The 19,116-nt window shown below is 43.2% G+C and overlaps 1 protein-coding gene across 2 annotated transcripts in view; it reads left to right on the forward strand.

Annotated features, from left to right (window-relative positions):
- The window catches only part of DCAF6 (DDB1 and CUL4 associated factor 6), a 158,076-nt gene that overhangs the window by 67,360 nt on the left and 71,600 nt on the right, over positions 1 to 19,116 (forward strand). For both annotated transcript variants that reach the window (XM_084648852.1, XM_084648853.1), the window contains 3 exons: positions 6,149 to 6,242; positions 12,682 to 12,801; positions 13,036 to 13,281. In XM_084648852.1, coding sequence (XP_084504978.1) covers positions 6,149 to 6,242; positions 12,682 to 12,801; positions 13,036 to 13,281 — 460 coding nt within the window. The remainder of the gene's footprint in view (positions 1 to 6,148; positions 6,243 to 12,681; positions 12,802 to 13,035; positions 13,282 to 19,116) is intronic.

Below are 19,116 nucleotides of genomic sequence, written 5' to 3' on the forward strand. Positions count from 1 at the left end.
ATGCTATGGTTGTGAGAATAGCCTTGAAAACGTGAATGTGGTGTAGTGTTATCTTCTTGAGTCTGCAGACTGTCTGAAACAATAGTTTTGAGCTACAAATTCCCCCTTTACCTCAGTGGCTTTTTCATTCAAAACTAAAGATAATTTAAATTTCAGTATTATTTCACTGCTGATTGTCTAGGCAGAAATACCTAGTAAATATGCTTATTGCATAGTCCAGAACTGCCTTTCTAGGTCATCTGAGCCCTAGCTGCCCCTTGCTAAGCTACCAAAACCTTTACTTCCTCTTCCTGTCCCGACAGTATTTAAGGCAGCAGTTTTCAAACTTTTTTTTCTGGTGACCCAGTTGAAGAAAATTATTGATGCCCATAACACAATAGAACTGGGGATGAGGGATTTGGGTGGGGGAGGGGGCAGGGTACTGGGGTGTGGGAGGGAATCAGGGCTCTGGTCTGGGGGTGCAAGCTCTGGGGTGGGGCCAGGGATGAGGGGTTTGGGGTGTAGGAAGGTTTGGGGGGCTGGGGCAGGGGATTGGGATGTGGGCTTACCTTGGGCAGCTCCTGGGCAGCAACGCAGCAGGGGTGCTAAGGCAGGCTTCCTGCCTGTCTTGGCATTGCAGACCGCACTGCGCTATGGAAACAGCCAGCAGCAGGTCCAGCTCCTAGGCGGAGGAGCGCAAGTGGCCCTTGCCCGCAAGCACTGCTGCCCTCCCCCAGCTTCCATTGTTTGGTAACCAGCCAATGGGAGTGCGGAGCCAGCGCACAGAGCCCCATGGCCCCCCGCCTAGGAGCTGGACCAGCTGCTGGCTGCTTCTGGGGCACAGCACTGTGCTGGAACAGGTAGAGACTAGTCTGCCTTAGCTGGGCAGCACTGCTGACGGGACTTTTAACGGCTCAGTCAGTGGTGCTGACCAGAGCTGCCATGACCCAGTGCCTAACATTCTGTGACCCAGTACTGGGTCATGACCCACAGTTTGAAAACCACTGATCTAAGGTATAGTTATGTGTCATCAGTGCAAAAATCTGCATCATACAGAAAATAAAAATGCATGGTAAAATAAATTAGATTTAATATCAACACAAGTTACTGTACTGACTGTATTCATTTTTATATTTAATTCAAGCCCACCATTTAAATTACAACTCTGGCTACTGTAGAATTGCTAGGGATATTGCTGAGTCCAGGGACTTTGCTGCAGAATCTAGGCCCCACTTATTTTGGAATAAACAGAGCCTTGGTTAATGCACTAAAGTTAATACTGTGTAGAATAAACTCTGTGCAAGGGGTAGGGTTGTGGCTGTTTTGGGAGTCGTAGCTTGAAATTTTAATATTTTTGTGTGACTAAAATTGGCCTTAACGTTGTCTTATTTCACCTATATACTCAATGTTCTTCGAGTCCTTGTTCATGTTGGTTCCATTCTAGATGTGTGTGTGCGCCCACGTGCACAGTCGTCGGAGATTTTTGCCTTAGCGGTATCCGTAGGGTTGGCTGTGGTGCCCCCTTGAGTGCCATGCTCATGCGATGATATATTAGGTGCTGCTGGCCCTACGCCCTCTCAGTTCCTTCTTACGGCCCATGACGGTTGGTCAAAGTACCTTGTCTTGCATTGCAAAAGTGTTAGCGGTTCTTTACAACCCATTGTCTATCTTCTTTGTTTATAGTTTGTAGGTACTTAGTTAGCCATTAAGTTAAGTGTTAGTTAGTTTGGTAGTTAAAGTCCCAGCTGGGACTTTGCCCTGGAGCTTGGCACGCCCTGTCCGTCCCGTCGTTCCCCCCCCTCGTCCCCGTCCGTCCCCCCCCTTCCTGCTTCTAACTATGCTCATCATGCAACAGGCCGATGCCTATTAGTGACCCCCACAACAGCTGTTTGAAGTGCTTGGGGGAGTCCCATAGAAAGGACAAATGTAGAATCTGTAAACAAAAACAAAACAAAAAAACCCATCTTTTGCTCTAGAACCCAAAAGGGGCGGGATATCTGCTTGAGGGCCCTCCTGGCTTTAGGGGCAGGGGTGGGCGCTGGCTTCAGCGCTGGGGCTCCAGGCACCGGGTTTCAGCTGTGGGGCTCTGTGGCCCCCCCCCCGAAAGGGCTCGTGGACCCCTGTTTGAGAACCGCTGGCCTCGGCGGTCTCGCAAACATCGGTCCCTATCAGGACGGGATCGCTCCCTATCACAGCACCAGTTTCCAACTCCCCAGTACCGCTCATCGGGCAGGCACTGATCCTCACCTTGTCTCACTCATCGCTGACCAGGGTCAGTTGGCAGACTCAGGCCTCAACGGCTCCGCCCTGATCATCAGAAGGGCAGTGGTCCAAGTTGGACCCGGAGTTCAGCCCCTCAATGGGGAAGGGTGATTTGCCACCGACCTGTGAGAACAGTACGGTAGCAGCAGCAGCGGCATGGCAGCAGAGATAGTGGCACACTCAATGGCCATACTGGAACCCATGGGGTGTGCCTGTAATGCCGGTCCCCTATTCCCACCATTCCTCCCTTGCTACCTCGGACAAACTGCCTCTGGCACTGTTGGCACCGGAGTCTGAACATGGTACTGAATCCAACACGGGAGCAGCGCAGCAGGCTCCAATGCATAAGGAACCGTTCCCGGAGAGGGAAGAGGAATCCACCCTCCCCCGGTGGTCGTCGTCTCCGGACTAAGTGATGGTGAATCCCTCACAAATGGGCAGTACCCCCGACGACTTCAAGGAGCTCCAGGTCCTCCTTAAAAGAGTGGGTTCCAAATTGAACTTGAAAATTGAGTTTGTGGAGGAGTCCAACCTCTTTTTAATGTTATATCCTTCTCCACCCCAACCCGGGTCACGCTGCCCGTCCACCCAGGGGTCCTTAAGAATGCCAAATCACTGTGGCAGACCCCCCTCTTCCATTCCGCCTACTTCTAAGAAGGCGGAAAAGAAGTACTACGTCCCTGCAAAACAGTTAGAATATCTGTATGCACACCCTCCAGCAGCATCACTGGTCATGTCTGCTGTTAATGAAAGGGACAGGCAGAGCCAAGTCAGTGGCATGCCAAAAAACAAAGACACCAAGAGACTGGACTTGTTTGGCAGGAAAATTTATTCAACAGCCAGCCTGCAATTTCAGGTGTCTAACCACCAGGCCCTGTTAGGCAGGTACAATTTTAATCTGTGGGACTCCCTAAGCAAATTCAGGGAGATCTTCCCACAAGACCAAGCCCAGGGGTTTGCCACTTTAGTGGAAGAAGGCATAGTGGTGGCAAGAGGGGCCTTCCATGTGGCCTGGGACACTATGGACTTGGCGGCCAAGGTGGTCGCCTCTATGGTAGTCATGAGGTGCAGCTCCTGGTTGCCCCCAGGAGATGCAGGCCACCATTCAGGATCTCCTGTTTGAGGTGGCAGGGCTCTTCTCTGAGCTCATGGATGCAAGTCTCCCCGGCCTTAAAGACTCCTATGCCACCCTCCGCGCCTTTGACCTTCATACCCTTCAGCAGGCCAGAAAGCCATTCCGTTCTCCGCCTCTCCAGTCTAGGTCCTGGGAACTCCCTGGCTGAGCATCTACAGGAGAAAGGATAGAGACAAGGGGTCTAAGCAGTGACACCTGTTGTCTTCCCATTTGTCTGGTCAGTCTGTCCTTTCCAGGAACCAAGGTGGCCAGAAGCAGGTATTTTGATGGTGTGCTCGAGGACGGTGTCCCAGTCGCATCCCAGGATCCACCCTCCTCCTTTCTTCAACCGCCTGTGCACCTTCCAGTTGGCCTGGTCATTGCTGACCTCGGACCATTTGATGCTTAATGTAGTATCTTCAGGTTACACCTTCCACACTCAGGCCCCTGCAGACACATCTGGCATCGGTCTACATCCCCAACAGACATAGCGTGGACTGGTAGTCAAGGTCCCAGACCCCATCCTGTCATCACTCGCATGGTGGCAGAATCCTGCATTTGTGTTGGAGGGGGTTCCCTTCGTGGCTCCATCCCCGCTGATGACCCTTGTCTCCGATGCCTCGGACCTGGGGAAGGGAGCCCACCCGGGCGATCTCAGCATGCAAGGTCATTGGTCAAGTCACGATCACTCCCTACACATAAACATCAGGGAGTTCAGAGCAGTTCACCTGGCCTGCCAAGCCTTCCTACCTCACATAGGAAGCAAGATGGTCCAGGTCCTGACAGACAATACAACGGCTATCTACTATATCAACAAGCAGGGTCGTCTGCCCTTTGCCAAGAAACCCGCAGGCTTTCGGACTTCCATCTCATAGCCGAACACCTTGGCAGATTGCCTCAGCAGGACCTTCTAGTCTTGTCACGAGTGGTCCTTCCATCCGGAAGTGGTCAGCATCATCTTCCAGAGGTGCCGGACTCCCCGATGGACCTGTTCACGTCCAGGCAGAGCAGGAAATACCACGTTTTCTGCTGTATTCAGGTGATCAAAAGAGACTCCCTATTGGATGCTTTTCTGCTCCTGTGGTCGGGGGCTCTGTTGTACACCTTCCCCCCCAGTGCCATTAATTCACAGAATCCTCATGAAGATCAAGCAGGACAAGGCGAAGGTGAGCCTCATAGTGCCGGCTTGGACACTCCAGCGCTGGTTTGGCACGCTGCTGGACCTCTTGTGGCTGCTCTGTTACAGCTACTGCTCAGGCTGAACCTGCCAAAAACCACGGCAGTCTTCTGCATCCAAACCTGGCAGTGCTGCACCTGATGGCTTGGCTGCTGCATGGTTAAATGCAGAGGAGCAGGAGTGCTCATCTGGTGTCCAGCAGGTACTGTTGGGTAGCAGAAAACCCTGCATCAGAGCTACCTACCTGGCTGAATGGAGGTGGTTTGCCTATTGGACCTCGGATAAAGGCATTCGGCCCAAGCAGGCCTCGCTGCAGTTAATCCTGGACTACCATCTGGATCTCAAGTTCCAAGGCCTGTCCCTTTCATCTATCAAGGTCCCTTTGGCCACTGTCTCGACCTTCTATCTGCCTCTCGAGGGCAGGTTGGTTTTTGCCCATGACATGACTGCCAGATTCCTTAAGGGCCTTGAGTGCCTCTACCCACATGTCAAGGGACCCCGTCCCTCTGTGGGACCTGAATCTTGTGCTGTCACGGCTCACAGGACCCCCCACTTCAAGCCTCTGGCTTCCTGCTCTCTCCTTCTCCTTTCTTGGAAGGTTGCCTTCTTGGTTGCAATAACATCTGCCTGCAGGGTCTCAGGGCTTTTACCTCCGAACTGCCCTATACTGTCTTTTACAAAGACAAGACAAGGTCCAGCTGCGGCCGCACCCAGCTTTTCTGCCCAAGGTGGGGAGGAGCCGGGAATCTCCCAGTTTCATATGGGCCAGGACATTTACTTACCTGTTTTTTTTCCAAAACCACATAAGTCAGAGGAGGAGTGTAGATTGCATTCCCTAGGTTGTGCTAACCTCCTATATTGAAAGGACCAAGCCATTTTGTAAGTCTATGCAATTGTTTGTCACGGTGGCCGACAGGATGAAAGGTCGTCCAGTGTCTGCTCAAAGAATTTTTTCTTGGATCACTGCCTGCATTCGCTGCTGCTAGGATGAGGCAAAGGTGCACCCTACAGTGATCGTAACCGCCCATTCAACCAGGCCACAAGCCTCTTCGGCAGCTTTCCTAGCTCAAGTGCCTATCCAGGACATCTGTAGGGCCACCTGGTCGTCGGTCCAATGTTCATGTCCCATTACGTACTTACCCAGCAGGCCTGGGACAATGCTGGCTTCGCCAGAGCAGTGCTGCAAGCCGCAAGACCGTGAATTCTGAGTCCACCTCCAAGAATACTGCTTGAGAGTCACCTAGAATGGAACTGACATGAGCAAGCACTCAAAGAAAAAACGGTTCCCTACCTTTTCGTACCTGTGGTTCTGCAAAATGTGTTGCTCATGTCCATTCCATTACCCACCCTGCTGCCCCTCTGTCAGAGTTGCTGGCAAGAAGGAACTGAGAGGGCGTAGGGCCAGCGGCACCTAATATATCAGCGCATGAGCGTGGCCATAGCTGACCTTACAGATACTGCTAAGACAGAAATCTCCAACTGTACACATGAATGCGCCCACACCTAGAATGGATAAGACATGAGCAACACATCTCGAAGAATAACAGTTATGAAAGGTAGGAAGCTGGGTTTTTTTTAGTTGTATATAATACTATTGCTTATCTTTATTTTTCTAGTTACGGCAACCTCCTGTTAAACGTTTGAGACTAAGAGGGGATTGGTCAGATACGGGACCAAGAGCAAGGCCTGAGAGTGAACGAGAAAGAGATGGTAATGTGTGGTTATTTTAATTGTTGTTTCTAGTATTTCTGAAGTATATAAAGTGTTAAAAACAAAATTATCTGCAGTTTTTAAGGATCATACCCATATTTTAGAATATTTCACTTATAGCTTAACATAAGATGAAAAATGTTGCTGTACTGAATGTAGTAAATTTTATGCCCTGTCTGCATTAGGGAAATTCTAATCAGTGTAGTTAATAGTGTAGGTGCACCGCACCTGTGTGAAATAAGACTTACTGAATTAAGCTGCACTAATGTACTACGTTGATGTAGTTACATCAGTGTGAATTTCCTTAATGTAGATACGGCGTTACTTTTTGCTAAAGCTACAAGAGGAAATACTGTGTAATAATTAAATCTGGACTAGGAATCAAAACAATAGTGTTTCAATCCTGATTCTGCCACTGATTCATTAGTGACAGTCGCCAAGTCGTTTAATTTTGATGCCTGTGCTTTCACATCTGTAAAGTAGTATTACGCAGTGGCTGGAACCAGACGCACTTAATACAGGCAGTTAATAGGTCCAAAAATTGCTTTGCCAATAATAAAGTGGGGTCAGCAAACAGTGATCCTATTGCATTTTAAGTTGGAAAGCTTGTGGAACGTTGCTGTCTTTCTTTAATGACATCTTCCCCTTTGCCCTTCAGTGCATTTTCATCTGCATATCCATAATGATCTCTTCGCTTATCTTCATGTGTATTTGTGTGATTATTTTTTTTTATACTCCACACTTCTATAGGCCCCACTCATTTTTTAAGTTTATTTCTTTTCACATCACCTCTTGGCTACAGCTCCTACTTGGTTCTTGCTCCTCACTTTCTGTCTGCATCCTCTCCTCTTGGCAGTTATGTTTTTTCTTTTTTTCTTTTTACTTTTTTCGGTGTTCTTCTCTTTTTGGTTACCTGCTTTCTCATATTAGCAATGGTCTGTCTTGAAAAGGTTTTGAAAAGTGGCTGTGCTAGTTCTCCTACTTCCTAAAATCTGTCCTTTTTTCTCATCTCCTCCTCTAGGTCTTCTCTTCCACTCACCTCTTCCTACCTCGGAAAACTTCTGTGTGTCCATCCCTTTTGCCTCAAGCCTTTCCCATGACCCTGTAGTCTCTCTGTCCCTCTAGCTTCTCACATAAACGGTCACTTCTGATCTCCAGCTGATCTGAAGTTTGAGAGGGATACTGAAAACTCTCTCGTTCATCCTGCTTCCCTCCTCTGCAGCAAGTGTTTTTGGAACCAAGCAAAACTGACAAACATTAGAAAAAGAGAAGCAACAAAGAAAAATGAAAAACTCCAGCTCTGGCCTGTGGTGTGATTCTGACATTCCTCTCTTCTTCCTCTGGGCCATCTGTCTAGGCAGCTCTCACAGGTATTCAGAGGAATGGCAAGTCCACTTATCTTTTTGCTGCCTCGGATGTCCATTCTTTTTTCAGCAAAAAAAAAATCTTTCAAACATTTATAAACAATTGCAGAGTTGTTTTATTTTACAAGAATTACAGGAGTAATAGCTTAAGGTACAGCCTTTAATTTCTTGTGTGCTGTAGACAGCTAGGCACATGTTCGAAATCAATGGCTAAAAGGTCTTTAGCCACATGAGCCTAGCAACTTTGTCAACAAGAAGTTTAGGAAAAAAGTGTCAGGAAATGGGGGGGAAAAAATCAAGAAACCAAGAAAATAATGGAAGTAAATTATGTAATGCTTTGAGGTAAAAAGATACGCTTTAAAATTGTCCAAAAGTTTAGGTATCTTAAAATACATCACAAGCTTTGCTGCTTTTTGCCCGATCAAAAGAATATTCAGGGTCACAGGAAGACACTCGTATGTAGCTCAACACACAAACCTTTGAAAATTAAGAAAACTCATGTTTTTACAGAAAATGCTTTTTTTTCCTTCTTAGGTCTTCTTCTTTTTGTGTGTGCTTAATGTGAATTTAACAATTCCTTTTTTTAATCACACTATCTTTACACTCTCCCACCCACCCACCCCATTACCCAGAGTTTTCAGAACCCAAGGCAGTGGTAATTTTCCTGTTTTCCTCCAGGCAGTGTCAGGAATCAGTGGGGACGCAGTTCCTCCATCTGAATGATTAGGGCCCTACCAAATTCACGGTCCATTTGGGCCAGTTTCACCCTCATAGGATTTTTAAAATAGTAAATTTCATGATTTCAGCTATTTAAATCTAAAATTTCACTGTGTTGTAATTGTAGGGGTCCTGACCCAAAAAAGAGTTGTGGTGGTGCGGGGTGGTTTGCAAGGTTATTGTAGGGAGGGTTGCAGTACTGCTACCCTTACTGCTGCGCTGCTGCTGGCAACAGTGCTGTCTTCAGACCCTGGCAGCTGGAGAGCGGCGGGTCCTGGCCAGGAGTCCAGCTGTGAAGGCAGAGCCGCTACCACCAGCAGCAGCAGCACAGAAGAAAGGATGGCATGGTATGGTATTGCCACCCTTACATCTGCTTCCCTGCTTGCAGAGCTGGGCCGTCAGCAGCTGCCACTCTCTGGCCGCCCATCTCTGAAGGCAGCAGTGCAGATGTAAAGGTGTCATGGTATAGTATTGACACCCTTATTTCTGCACTACTGCTGGTGGGGTGCCGCCTTCAGGCCAACAGCTGCCGCCTCTCCCCGGTCACCTAGCTCTGAAGGCAGCGCAGAAGTAAGGGTGGCAATACCATGACCTCCCCTAAAATAACCTTGTAACTCGCCCTGCAACTCCCTTTTGGGCAGGACCCCCAATTTGAGAAACATTGGTCTTCCCCATGAAATTTGTATAGTATAGGGTAAAAAGCCCACAAAAGACCAGTTTTCACCAGGGGGGAGGGGAGACCAGATTTCATGGTCCGTGACGCATTTGTCATGGCTGTGAATTTGGTAGAGCCCTAGATATAATTGATACAAACTATTTTTAATTAGATTTTAAGCATGTGTGCGCGCACACACATGCTGTCACAGTAGGTTTTAGAGCATCTTAAACCTTTATATTTACCCAAGTTAAGATGGTTTCAAGGGATCAACAACTAGGGGTGTCCAGGTTCCAGTTTTTATCCAGCTGATGGGGAATTTTAGATGTCAGAACCTTGCCTAAAGAAAACTTGCTTGGACTGCTCCCAAGCACACTTTCTAACGAAACTTTTTATACATTTTCTCCAAACAAAGCACATACAGTAGAACCACAGAGTTATGAACTGACTGGTCAATCACACACCTCATTTAGAACCAGAAGTACGCAGTCAGGCAGCAGAGACCAAAAGAAAGCAAATACTGTACAGTATAGTACTGTGTTAAATGTAAACTACTGAAAAATAAAGGAAAAGTTTAAAAAAGCAAAAGTTTTAACAACATAAGGAAACTGTTTCTGTGCTTGTTTCATTTAAATTAAGGTGGTTCAAAGCAGCATTTTTCTTCTGCATAGTAAAGTTTCAAAGCTGTATTAAGTCAATGTTCAATTGCACACTTGAAAGAATAACCGTAACGTTTTGTTCAGAGTTACGAATATTTCAGAGTTACAAATAATCGCCATTCCTAAAGTGTCCGTAACTCTGAGGTTCCTCTGTAACTCATAATAGCCCCTGTTAGGCTAACAATTTTCCTAGCAATAGCCAATGACAATTCATTATTCTCATTATTAGCAAAGCATTTCTAATCATAACAAGAATAAAACTTACATCAGAGGGGCCTAAAACCAAGATCATCTGTCAACACATTCCTTTTATTTTCATGAAACCTTAATCTCTGACCTTGCCTCTCAGGGCCTAAGATTTTCCTTGCTATGTGATGTTTGGGTTTCCAGTGGCAATGGTTGAACATACAAAATGGCTGACTGCAGTACTGCCAAATTCTGGGATACATGCAAGTGTATCAAATTCAAGGACTACAACCCCACCCACCTCATTTTTCCTGTCACCGAGGTTGTCTGTCACCCAAGTTGTCTGAATATTTCTTCCATTGCTCCTCCATAGGTTTCCTTTCTTCTCTCCATTTCACTCAGCCCCCATATGAGCTATGCCTAGTTCCAAGATCCTACTCTTTCGCTAAGACTGCAACTTCAGCACCTTGATTCTCATCTGATACAGCTAAATAGTGGCTGATGTGCTGGGGACAGAAGGTACATTGTATTAGTTAGGCAAGTGGGTGAGCTGAGACTTCTGTTGTGCTAAATTATCTGTTTGTTTACCTCATCCTTCCACCTTATATCCATCGCCTTCCTTATCTACCCTCCTCCTCTAATCCCTCCAGTTGTTCTGGTGCAATCCATCCCATCTCCTGATCTTCCTTGTGCTCATGCCCTACCTTACTCTTCTCCTTAACTTCTTGCTCTCTTCTGGCTTTTCCTTCTCCCAATACAAAAATGCTTTAATCTCTCCTATTTTACAAAACCAAACCTTGAGCCCACTTGCCTCTCCAACTGTCACCCAGTCACCTTTCATCTCTAAGTTCATTGAATGCACTGTTTACAATTGCTGTCTGGAGTTCCTCTTCAATCCAACTTCTGTCCCTTGCATTCCACTGAAACCACTCTTGCCAAAAAAAATTACTCCTTCATAGCTACAGTTCAGGACCAGTTCTCCATACTTACCCTCCTTAACTTGTCAGCCACTTTTGGTACAGCTGACCATGCTCTTCTTGGAATCATGTCTGTCTTAGGTTCTGTGACACTGTCCTCTCCTGGTTCTCCTCCTACCTCTATAAGCACTCCTTCATTGTGTCTTTTGAACAATCCTCCTTTTCTGCCCTTGATCTTTCTTCAGGGCTTCCACAGGGTTCTGTCATTGGTTCCCTTCTCTTCTCCCTCTACCCCTTATCTCTGGGTAATTTCATTTGCAAACACAAATTCAACTACCATCTCTGTGTTGACAACAAAGATCTACCTCTCTCCTGCAGACCTGTCTCCTTCTGTCCAAACTAAAATCTTGGCCTGTGTTTCTGACTTATTCTTGTGGATGTTTAGCAACAAGCTCAATCTGCAAAAGAACTCCTAATCTCCCTCCTCTTTCTCAAACACTGTGGACAACATCATCACCCTGCTGGTCATTCAGGCCTATAACTTGGGTATTATTTTTAACTCGGACCTCTCTCTGGGTCCTTACATCCAGGTTATATCTAAATTTTGCTGTTTGTTTCTGTATAACATATCTAAAATTACAGTCTTTCCTGTCCATCGACACAGCTAAAACTCTCATGCAAGCTCTCGTCGTGCATCTTGGTTACTGCAACATCCTTTACTCTAGCTGTGACAAATGCAGTTTTGCCCCACTCATATCCATCAAGAATGCTGCTGCAAAGGTCATTTTCCTAGTCTGTCACTTTGACCATGTCACCTCTCTCTTTGAATCCTTTCACTGCTCCCCCTTCTCTATCACATCAAACATAAGCTACTTTTCTTCACTTTCAGGGGCCATCAGTCGATCCCCATCCTACCTATTGTCTATTTTGCTATCAAGCTGTCAATATTCACCTCGGATTGGCTAATGATGCCAGCTTCCACTGCCCACTTGTTAAATTTTCAAACAAACACCCTCATGCTTTCTCCCATGCTGCTTGCCACAGTTGAAAGGCACTTCCTGTAAACATTGGCAAAGCTACTTCATTATCCACTTTCAAATCCTTCATCAAAACTCTCCTTTGTCATGGTTCGTACAATTTTTTTTACAAGGGTTGAATTGCAAGTTTGCTGAAAACACTGCCTATCATGCTGACCAATATATTGTCTCATTGTTTCCCTGTAATCCCCCTGCTTATCTATCCATCTGTTGTATTTTGTCTTATGCTTAGTCTCCACTCCAAGGGGTTAACAATCTGTGTCTTTGTTCTGTGTGTATAGCATCTAGTACAATGGGGTTCTGGTGCATGACTAGGGCTTCTAGGCAATATTGTAATACAAATAATATGTTTAACTGTGTTCTTGAATACAGCAAGAATACATATATCTAGTTAGAAGGTACAGAATATCTTCTAACTAGATATATGTCAGCTGGGCAACAAGTGAAATCTGTGGAAATTTGAATTCCCTTCTGTCACTTTCATTAAATAGCAGAATAATCAGTAAATCACTTTTCCTGCTTTTAAGGTATTATCTAGTAAAAATGTCCTGTTTAATAATAAATAAAATATTAATAATTGTGGGAATATGAAACAGCTGACCTATTAACTTTTATAACAAGTGTTCAAACTGAATACAGTGGAACTCAGTTAGAGAAAGTCAGATATAGGGAAATTCCAATTTAATTGTGAAGCAGAATGAAAGTTGAGGTTTTTTTTAGTTTATTTCCCTGTTCAAATTGCAATACAAGTTAGAATAACTTAGTCTTACTCTGAAAAAGTGCTTTCACTCTGAGGATACCAATTTGTATAACTTCAGTACTGTGTTTTTATATGGAAAAAGAAAAGCATCTCTTGATTCTTTACAAAATTGCAGAAAAAATTTCAATATCTTTATTTTTACAGGGGAGCAAAGTCCTAACGTCTCTCTGATGCAGAGGATGTCAGACATGCTATCAAGATGGTTTGAAGAAGCTAGTGAAGTTGCGCAGAGCAACCGAGGACGAGGAAGATCTCGGTCTAGAGGTGATAACTTATTTTAGTAAGGATAAACAGAATTATTGATAATACAAGGATTTTTTTTTTTACATGAAAGAGGGGGTTGGATGTACAAGATCTCTTTGATTGGAAGCTTTCTGGGGCACAAACTGTAGTTTTAGTATATTGTACAGTACAGAACATTTTATGTTTGCAAAATATTAAATGATCATACAAAAGAGTCCTTCTGTAAACGTGCATTTGCTATTTTTTTCCCCAAAGGTGGAACCAGTCGACCAGATGCCTCCATTATTAGCAACGTACCACCAAGTGCTGAATCAGAGACTGCAATGGAAGTGGATGGTCCTGAACAGCTTCCATCCTCTTCATCCTCTACAATGTCAGCACAAGCTCCCTCAACATCTTCCTCAATAGAAACCCCCCCTTCCCCATCCTTACTATCCTCTCCTGACAATGAACAAAGACCATCTTTGGAGGCATCTGCACATCCTACACTCCATCAGTCTGGTGAGGAGAAATCGATCCAATATGCCATGGTTTATCAAATTACTTAAATAACAAACTACAATTTTGTTTTTGACACATTTTTGGTAATTGATTTATAGTCTTGTTGAGGTCATGCATGTCATGAATGTGGATTAGATATTTCTGTTACTTGACACTATATAAGTGTGGCTATAAAGAAATGTACTTTCACAAAGAGAATCTCAAGTAGAATTACTAATCTTGTTTTTAAAAATTAATTATACTTTTTTTTAAAACAAAAAAGCCCTATATTTTGTATTGTTTAACTGTCTTCTTCGTGGCATACAAGTAGATACCCTACCCCTCCTGCTGAGATTTGGCTGCAGTAGCTCCAACACAATGAATAGCAAAATCTGTCATCTTTTGCTCATCAATGGAAATCTGGAATGATGTGTCCCTTTCAGCCAGTATATACACCCAGGACCTATAGAAGCTATGACAGAATCAACTACGGCAGAGTTGTTTTGCCTGTTGAAAGTATCTGGATGGACAGGGCTCACCTTGTAGTGTATTCTGTCCCATTTAATAATCTAAGTTCTATTTTCACTTCTAATATTGTAACTGAAGTAGCTCCTTGTCTTAAATGGAGATTTACATTTACATTAGTGTAAATGAAAGGAGAATTTAGCCTAGTTGTTAATATCAGTGATCTCTTTGTGGGAGAGAGCTACAAGGCTGAGTCACAACCCTCTGCACCAATACGCAGAAGAGGCACTTTTTGTCCTGGATCCCTGTGGGTGCATAGCAGAAGGCCAGGAATACCACCTGCAAGAGGTGTTGCCAACTACCACAATTTTCTCACAGATATCACAATAACTGGTGCGTTTCCTAGAGCCCCAGCTTCTAGAGTCATGTGTTTACATGAGTCTCAGCTTTCAGTTTTTTTAAAAAACGTAAGTTTATAGTCCTTATGGCTATAGAGAGAAGCTTGAAGATGAGACCTGAGTGCACCCAAAAGGTTGAGAAACTAGAAGGAAAATAATCCCTGCCCCCCAATTATTATTTTTTAAAAATCTCATGGGTTTTTTGAGGCTTGACTTGTGATCTTTGAAAATTTGGGGGAGGCAGTACTGTGTAAGGTCCACCCTCTCTCTTCTGATACTTATTGCAGGCATTGTGAGTTGCTGTCCTTGGAGGAGATGAGTGGTTCCAACTCTCCCAGGCCCTGAGTGGATGTGCTGGGATGAGGGAGAGATGAGATTTTTCCCCATCTCCCAATCTTCTTTGAGAAGCAGCCATAAGAGGAAAGAGAGAGTGCCATTCACTGTGCTATGGCTGCTGCAGTCAGACCCTCTGGGACATTATCAGAAAGGGGCAGGACAGTACTGCTGCTTAAAAACATGGAAGAAAGAGAAGTTAAAGATATAAATGGATGTTTATTAAAGGTAATTTAAAAAAACCCCAAAACTTTCAAATATACCAATATTCGTCTGGTATCCCAGTTAATTTTCCCTAATAGAGAAAGTAAACAGCAACAATTTTACTCATTCCAACTGAAGTGTGGTTCATCTCTCCTAATAAATGAGAAAGTCAGGAACCCATTTTACTGAATATCAGGGGCTTTCAGTTACCTATAGCTTTTGCACACAGCATATTGATGCTGATACTATACCAACCAAGGTTTATATTCACAAATTGTCAAAAGCTCAAGGGCTCCGTTATACATAAAATGCTGCAGATTTCAGCCACCCTCATGTGTGATAGAGAGATGGCCAATCCCAGTATTGATCTGACTGTCATTTTGCTTTGTTCATTATATGTCACTGTTTACTGGGGCCTGTTGTCCCCGTGGCTGCACCTACTGTGTTAAAGAGAACTGCTGCAGGCTACTTTATTAAATGCTGTGAGTTGCATAATGACAACTGTTATAGAGAATCTTATGTAGTTCTGTACCAGCACTTTTCTGACATCTCTCCTACAGAATGCACTCTCACAAACGAATTTTTCCTTCTGTATTTCTCTGAGTAAGTCTGAAACTTTGGGTGAAAGTTTCTCATGCCAGCATGTGGAGTCCAACTGATACCATTATTTCCCAGTACATCCCCCTTCTGATGGTGTGCTCTCTCTCTCTGCACCACTTCCATTGGCAGATTCCTATCAAACAGGGAACTAAGCAACCTTCACCAAAAAAATTAATGGCAGTTTGCTTCACATCAGGTTTGAAAGATCATGTGTCTTGAGGGCAATGGAGATTTTAAACTTGCTGTAATTATGTTTGAGGTCTTTGACCACAACTGGTTAGGATTTCAGTTTTAAGTCTTATCCAGATACTTTTACTCTTACACTGCTCCTGAATGATATGTTCAGATGTTAGTTCAGTTATGAGTATGGAAAAAATACCACTTTTTGAATAACCAGAATCTCTCCTGCAGGAGTGATTACAGTAGTAACTTACTGGTCAGGAATAACATGATTCACTGAGATGGTAAAGTTGCACATAGAGAGATGTTGTTACAAAGAGGAGGGAGAAAAATTGTTCTCCTTAACCTTTGAGGATAGGACAAGAAGCAATGGGCTTAAATTACAGCAAGGGTGGTTTAGATTGGACATTAGGAAAAACTTCCTAATTGTCAGGGTGGTTAAGCACTAGAATAAATTGCCTAGGGAGGTTGTGGAATCTCCATCATTGGAGATTTTTAATAGCAGGTTAGACAAACACCTGTCAGGAATGGTCTGCATATTTAGTCCTGCCATGAGTGCAGGGGACTAGACTAGATGGTCCCTTCAAGTCCTATGATTCTGTGGCTAGTATCTACAGCTGTATCTGCTCACGCAGAAAGTGACTTTTTGAAATAAAGAACATTTGACTGTATGGTGTTAAATACTGAAAGATTGCTTTTTAAAAAAATAACCCAGAATAGTCCCATAATCATCAGAATTTAAAACCAAACTCTATTTGTATATATTTTTTTAATCTATTACAGATCACTTGTAGAACACCATGCCTTTAGAGTTATTCCACAAACATAGAAAAGATACATTCCTTGCTCGAAGGAGCTTACGGTTTAAAATAGGCCAGACACAGAAAAATAATGAAGGAAAGTGAATGAGAAACTTATTGGTGAAGAGAAGACAGGAAAGATTCCTAGGAGAACTTGGTTTTAAGGAGACGTTTGAAGGAAGAAGAGAGCTTTTGGCAGATTGAGTTCAGAAGGGTGTTCCAGGAGCAAGAGGCAACTACAGAGAAGGCATAAAGTTGAGAAGGAGGAAGTGGTAGCAGTAAGGCAGGAGGAATGAGAGGGGGATATGGAGAGTGAGAAAGAAAAGTAGAAGGACTGTTGGATCTTGAAGGGATGGAGAATTTAAGAGACAGGGTGGTAGGCCATGCAGTGGTGTGAGTGACAGGAGAGGAAAAAGAGAGGACTGTAATAGCAGTATTTTGAATATAATGGTGAAGAGGAGGAAAGGCAAACAGAAGAAGGTTGCAAAACCTAAAGAGAAGAGATGATTGGGTGGGGAGGGTTGGAAACCTTGAGAGGAAAAGCCAAAGATGATCCAGCCATCAGTTTGGAGAGGGCAATGGTGGATGTTCATTTGGAGGGGACAGAAAAGTTTTAGTGAGTGTTAAGAAACTGAGGGCAGTCACCATCTTTTGGACCAGGGTGACTTTCATAGAAATAGAGCATGATTCATGAAGGAACAGGAGAATGGACTACTAAGCAAATAACTTGCACTGTTCTGTTTTATAATTTGCTACATTTCTTTCAGGCACCTGAAATAACCTCCCTTTTGAAACCCAAACATTTTATTACTGTTTATTTGAATCATAATACATATTTAAATCCTTTGCATACTATGTTGTCCTCAAAGTATATCATACAATGAATGCCTGACTTCCTATTTCAGAAATACTCTTGCCCTTTTACATTTTGAAAAACAATCTATACAGACAATAGCCAGCACAAAAATAATACTGCATGGGATCTTTGTCACATTAGCCACTTCATCTGAAAATTGTTTATATTCTGTTTAGAGAAGTACAGCTGAAACCTCTCAAATGTGTTTTTGGATCATTGTTAAAGTTCCTGTAGTGAGACAAACCTTTAACTGTAAGATTGAAATTAATCTTCTGTTTCTCTAAGAGGGAAATCATTTTTATTGCCCTGTCACTTACAAAAAGTTGTTAATATGGATGTAAAATGAACATATTAGTTTTGGTTTTTGCTCTGTCTGTCTCACTCAATGGAAACTAGGAAATGTTCTTTATTATGGTTTTAATATTAATTTTAAACTAGTGATAAATTGTAAGCTACTCAGTTTTATGCAACAACCCATATATAAAATGTTAATCAGACTTTATTTCCATAAACTGAGTGGCAGAGAGACATGCACACATTGAGTGTGTCTTTGGATACATTTTCTTTGTATTAGATGGTCAAATTAATTGGGAAAACATTGAATCCATAGGTTTGTCCCGATTTTAAGCAAGTTCTACCTTATTTTGAACTGGGGATGTGCCATTGGCATTTATTTTGTTTTCTGACTCCACTTGCTGGCAAGGTGAACTTCTGCTTGAAGATTGACTGCTATTAAAAGATTTAGTAAAGCAAAAATTCATAGGCAAGAAAAATCGGTTCTTTTAAAATGTGAGGGGTAACTTTTTAATAACTTTTAAATAACCATGATTTCTGGGCTAAGTGGAACTGAATCCTTTAAGCAAATACTGGAAACTGCAATTTTAGCCACAATTGAGAAATAATTAAAAAAATAATTTAAAAAACTTGGAACTTTGATTCCCCAAGATACCAGGTTTTCTGTTATTTGACAACCCCTCCTGGCATATTTGTTTTGCATGCTGGGGTCCTTTAGGATATATATTTTCCTTTTTCCTTCCTGTTACATTTCATCATCAGGCACCAACTGGTTGGTTGTAATATCCAGAAGTGGTGATAGACAAGAGACACTGGAACCCAGGACCAGAGGAAACCTGAATAGAGCAAGGGAAGGAAGAGAAACAATTTAGACTCCTTGGTAGTAATGATTGATTTCAGCAAGTACCAGTGAATCAGAGATGGGACTGGTACCTGAAGGAAAAGTGTGTAGCTGACAAATAGTAGGAAGAGGGCAAGGTGAGAATAGTTAAGTATTTAAAATGGTATCTAAAGAGAGATTATTGCTAAGAGGCCAGTAGCAGGAAACCTTGGTGATCCTTTTTGAGGTACCTCTTTATGGACCTAGTTAGCAGTGTTTCCAGATTTTTTTTTAAAGGTTCATATTTGGGAGTGTATAAATTGAAGGCTACCAGAAAATAGAAAAGGAGGACTTGTGGCACCTTAGAGACTAACCAATTTATTTGAGCATGAGCTTTTGTGAGCTACAGCAGTATGCATCCGATGAAGTGAGCTGTAGCTTACGAAAGCTCATGCTCAAATAAATTGGTTAATTGCTAAAGTGCCACAAGTACTCCTTTTCTTTTTGCGAATACAGACTAACACGGCTGTTACTCTGAAACCTACCAGAAAATAGTTGACAATGTTAAAAATTGCTGCTTTCTGCTTGGACATCTGTCACCTCTGTCCATAATCCCCTTCTCAGGTGGTTGGTTTTTTTTTTTCCTTTTGGCATTTGGGATTATATAACTATTTGGTTAAATGACATTTTAAAATAAAACCGTTCAAGTAAGTGTCTTTGAAGTTTTAGCTCATGGATTAAGTTTGCATAACTTTTCCCGCTTACCGAGAGTACTGATTTGGTTAGGCATACCAGGAACATGTAAAAAGATGAATTTAAGTTTTTTGTTTTATTTTAAATCTATCTGGGTATATTTCTTTTTTTTAAATTTTCTTCAGTTAATCGCTTAAATAGTTGGGGGTATGG

This window comes from Lepidochelys olivacea, assembly GCF_965140295.1.
Source record: "Lepidochelys olivacea isolate rLepOli2 genome assembly, chromosome: 1".
Lineage (NCBI taxonomy): Eukaryota > Metazoa > Chordata > Testudines > Cheloniidae > Lepidochelys > Lepidochelys olivacea.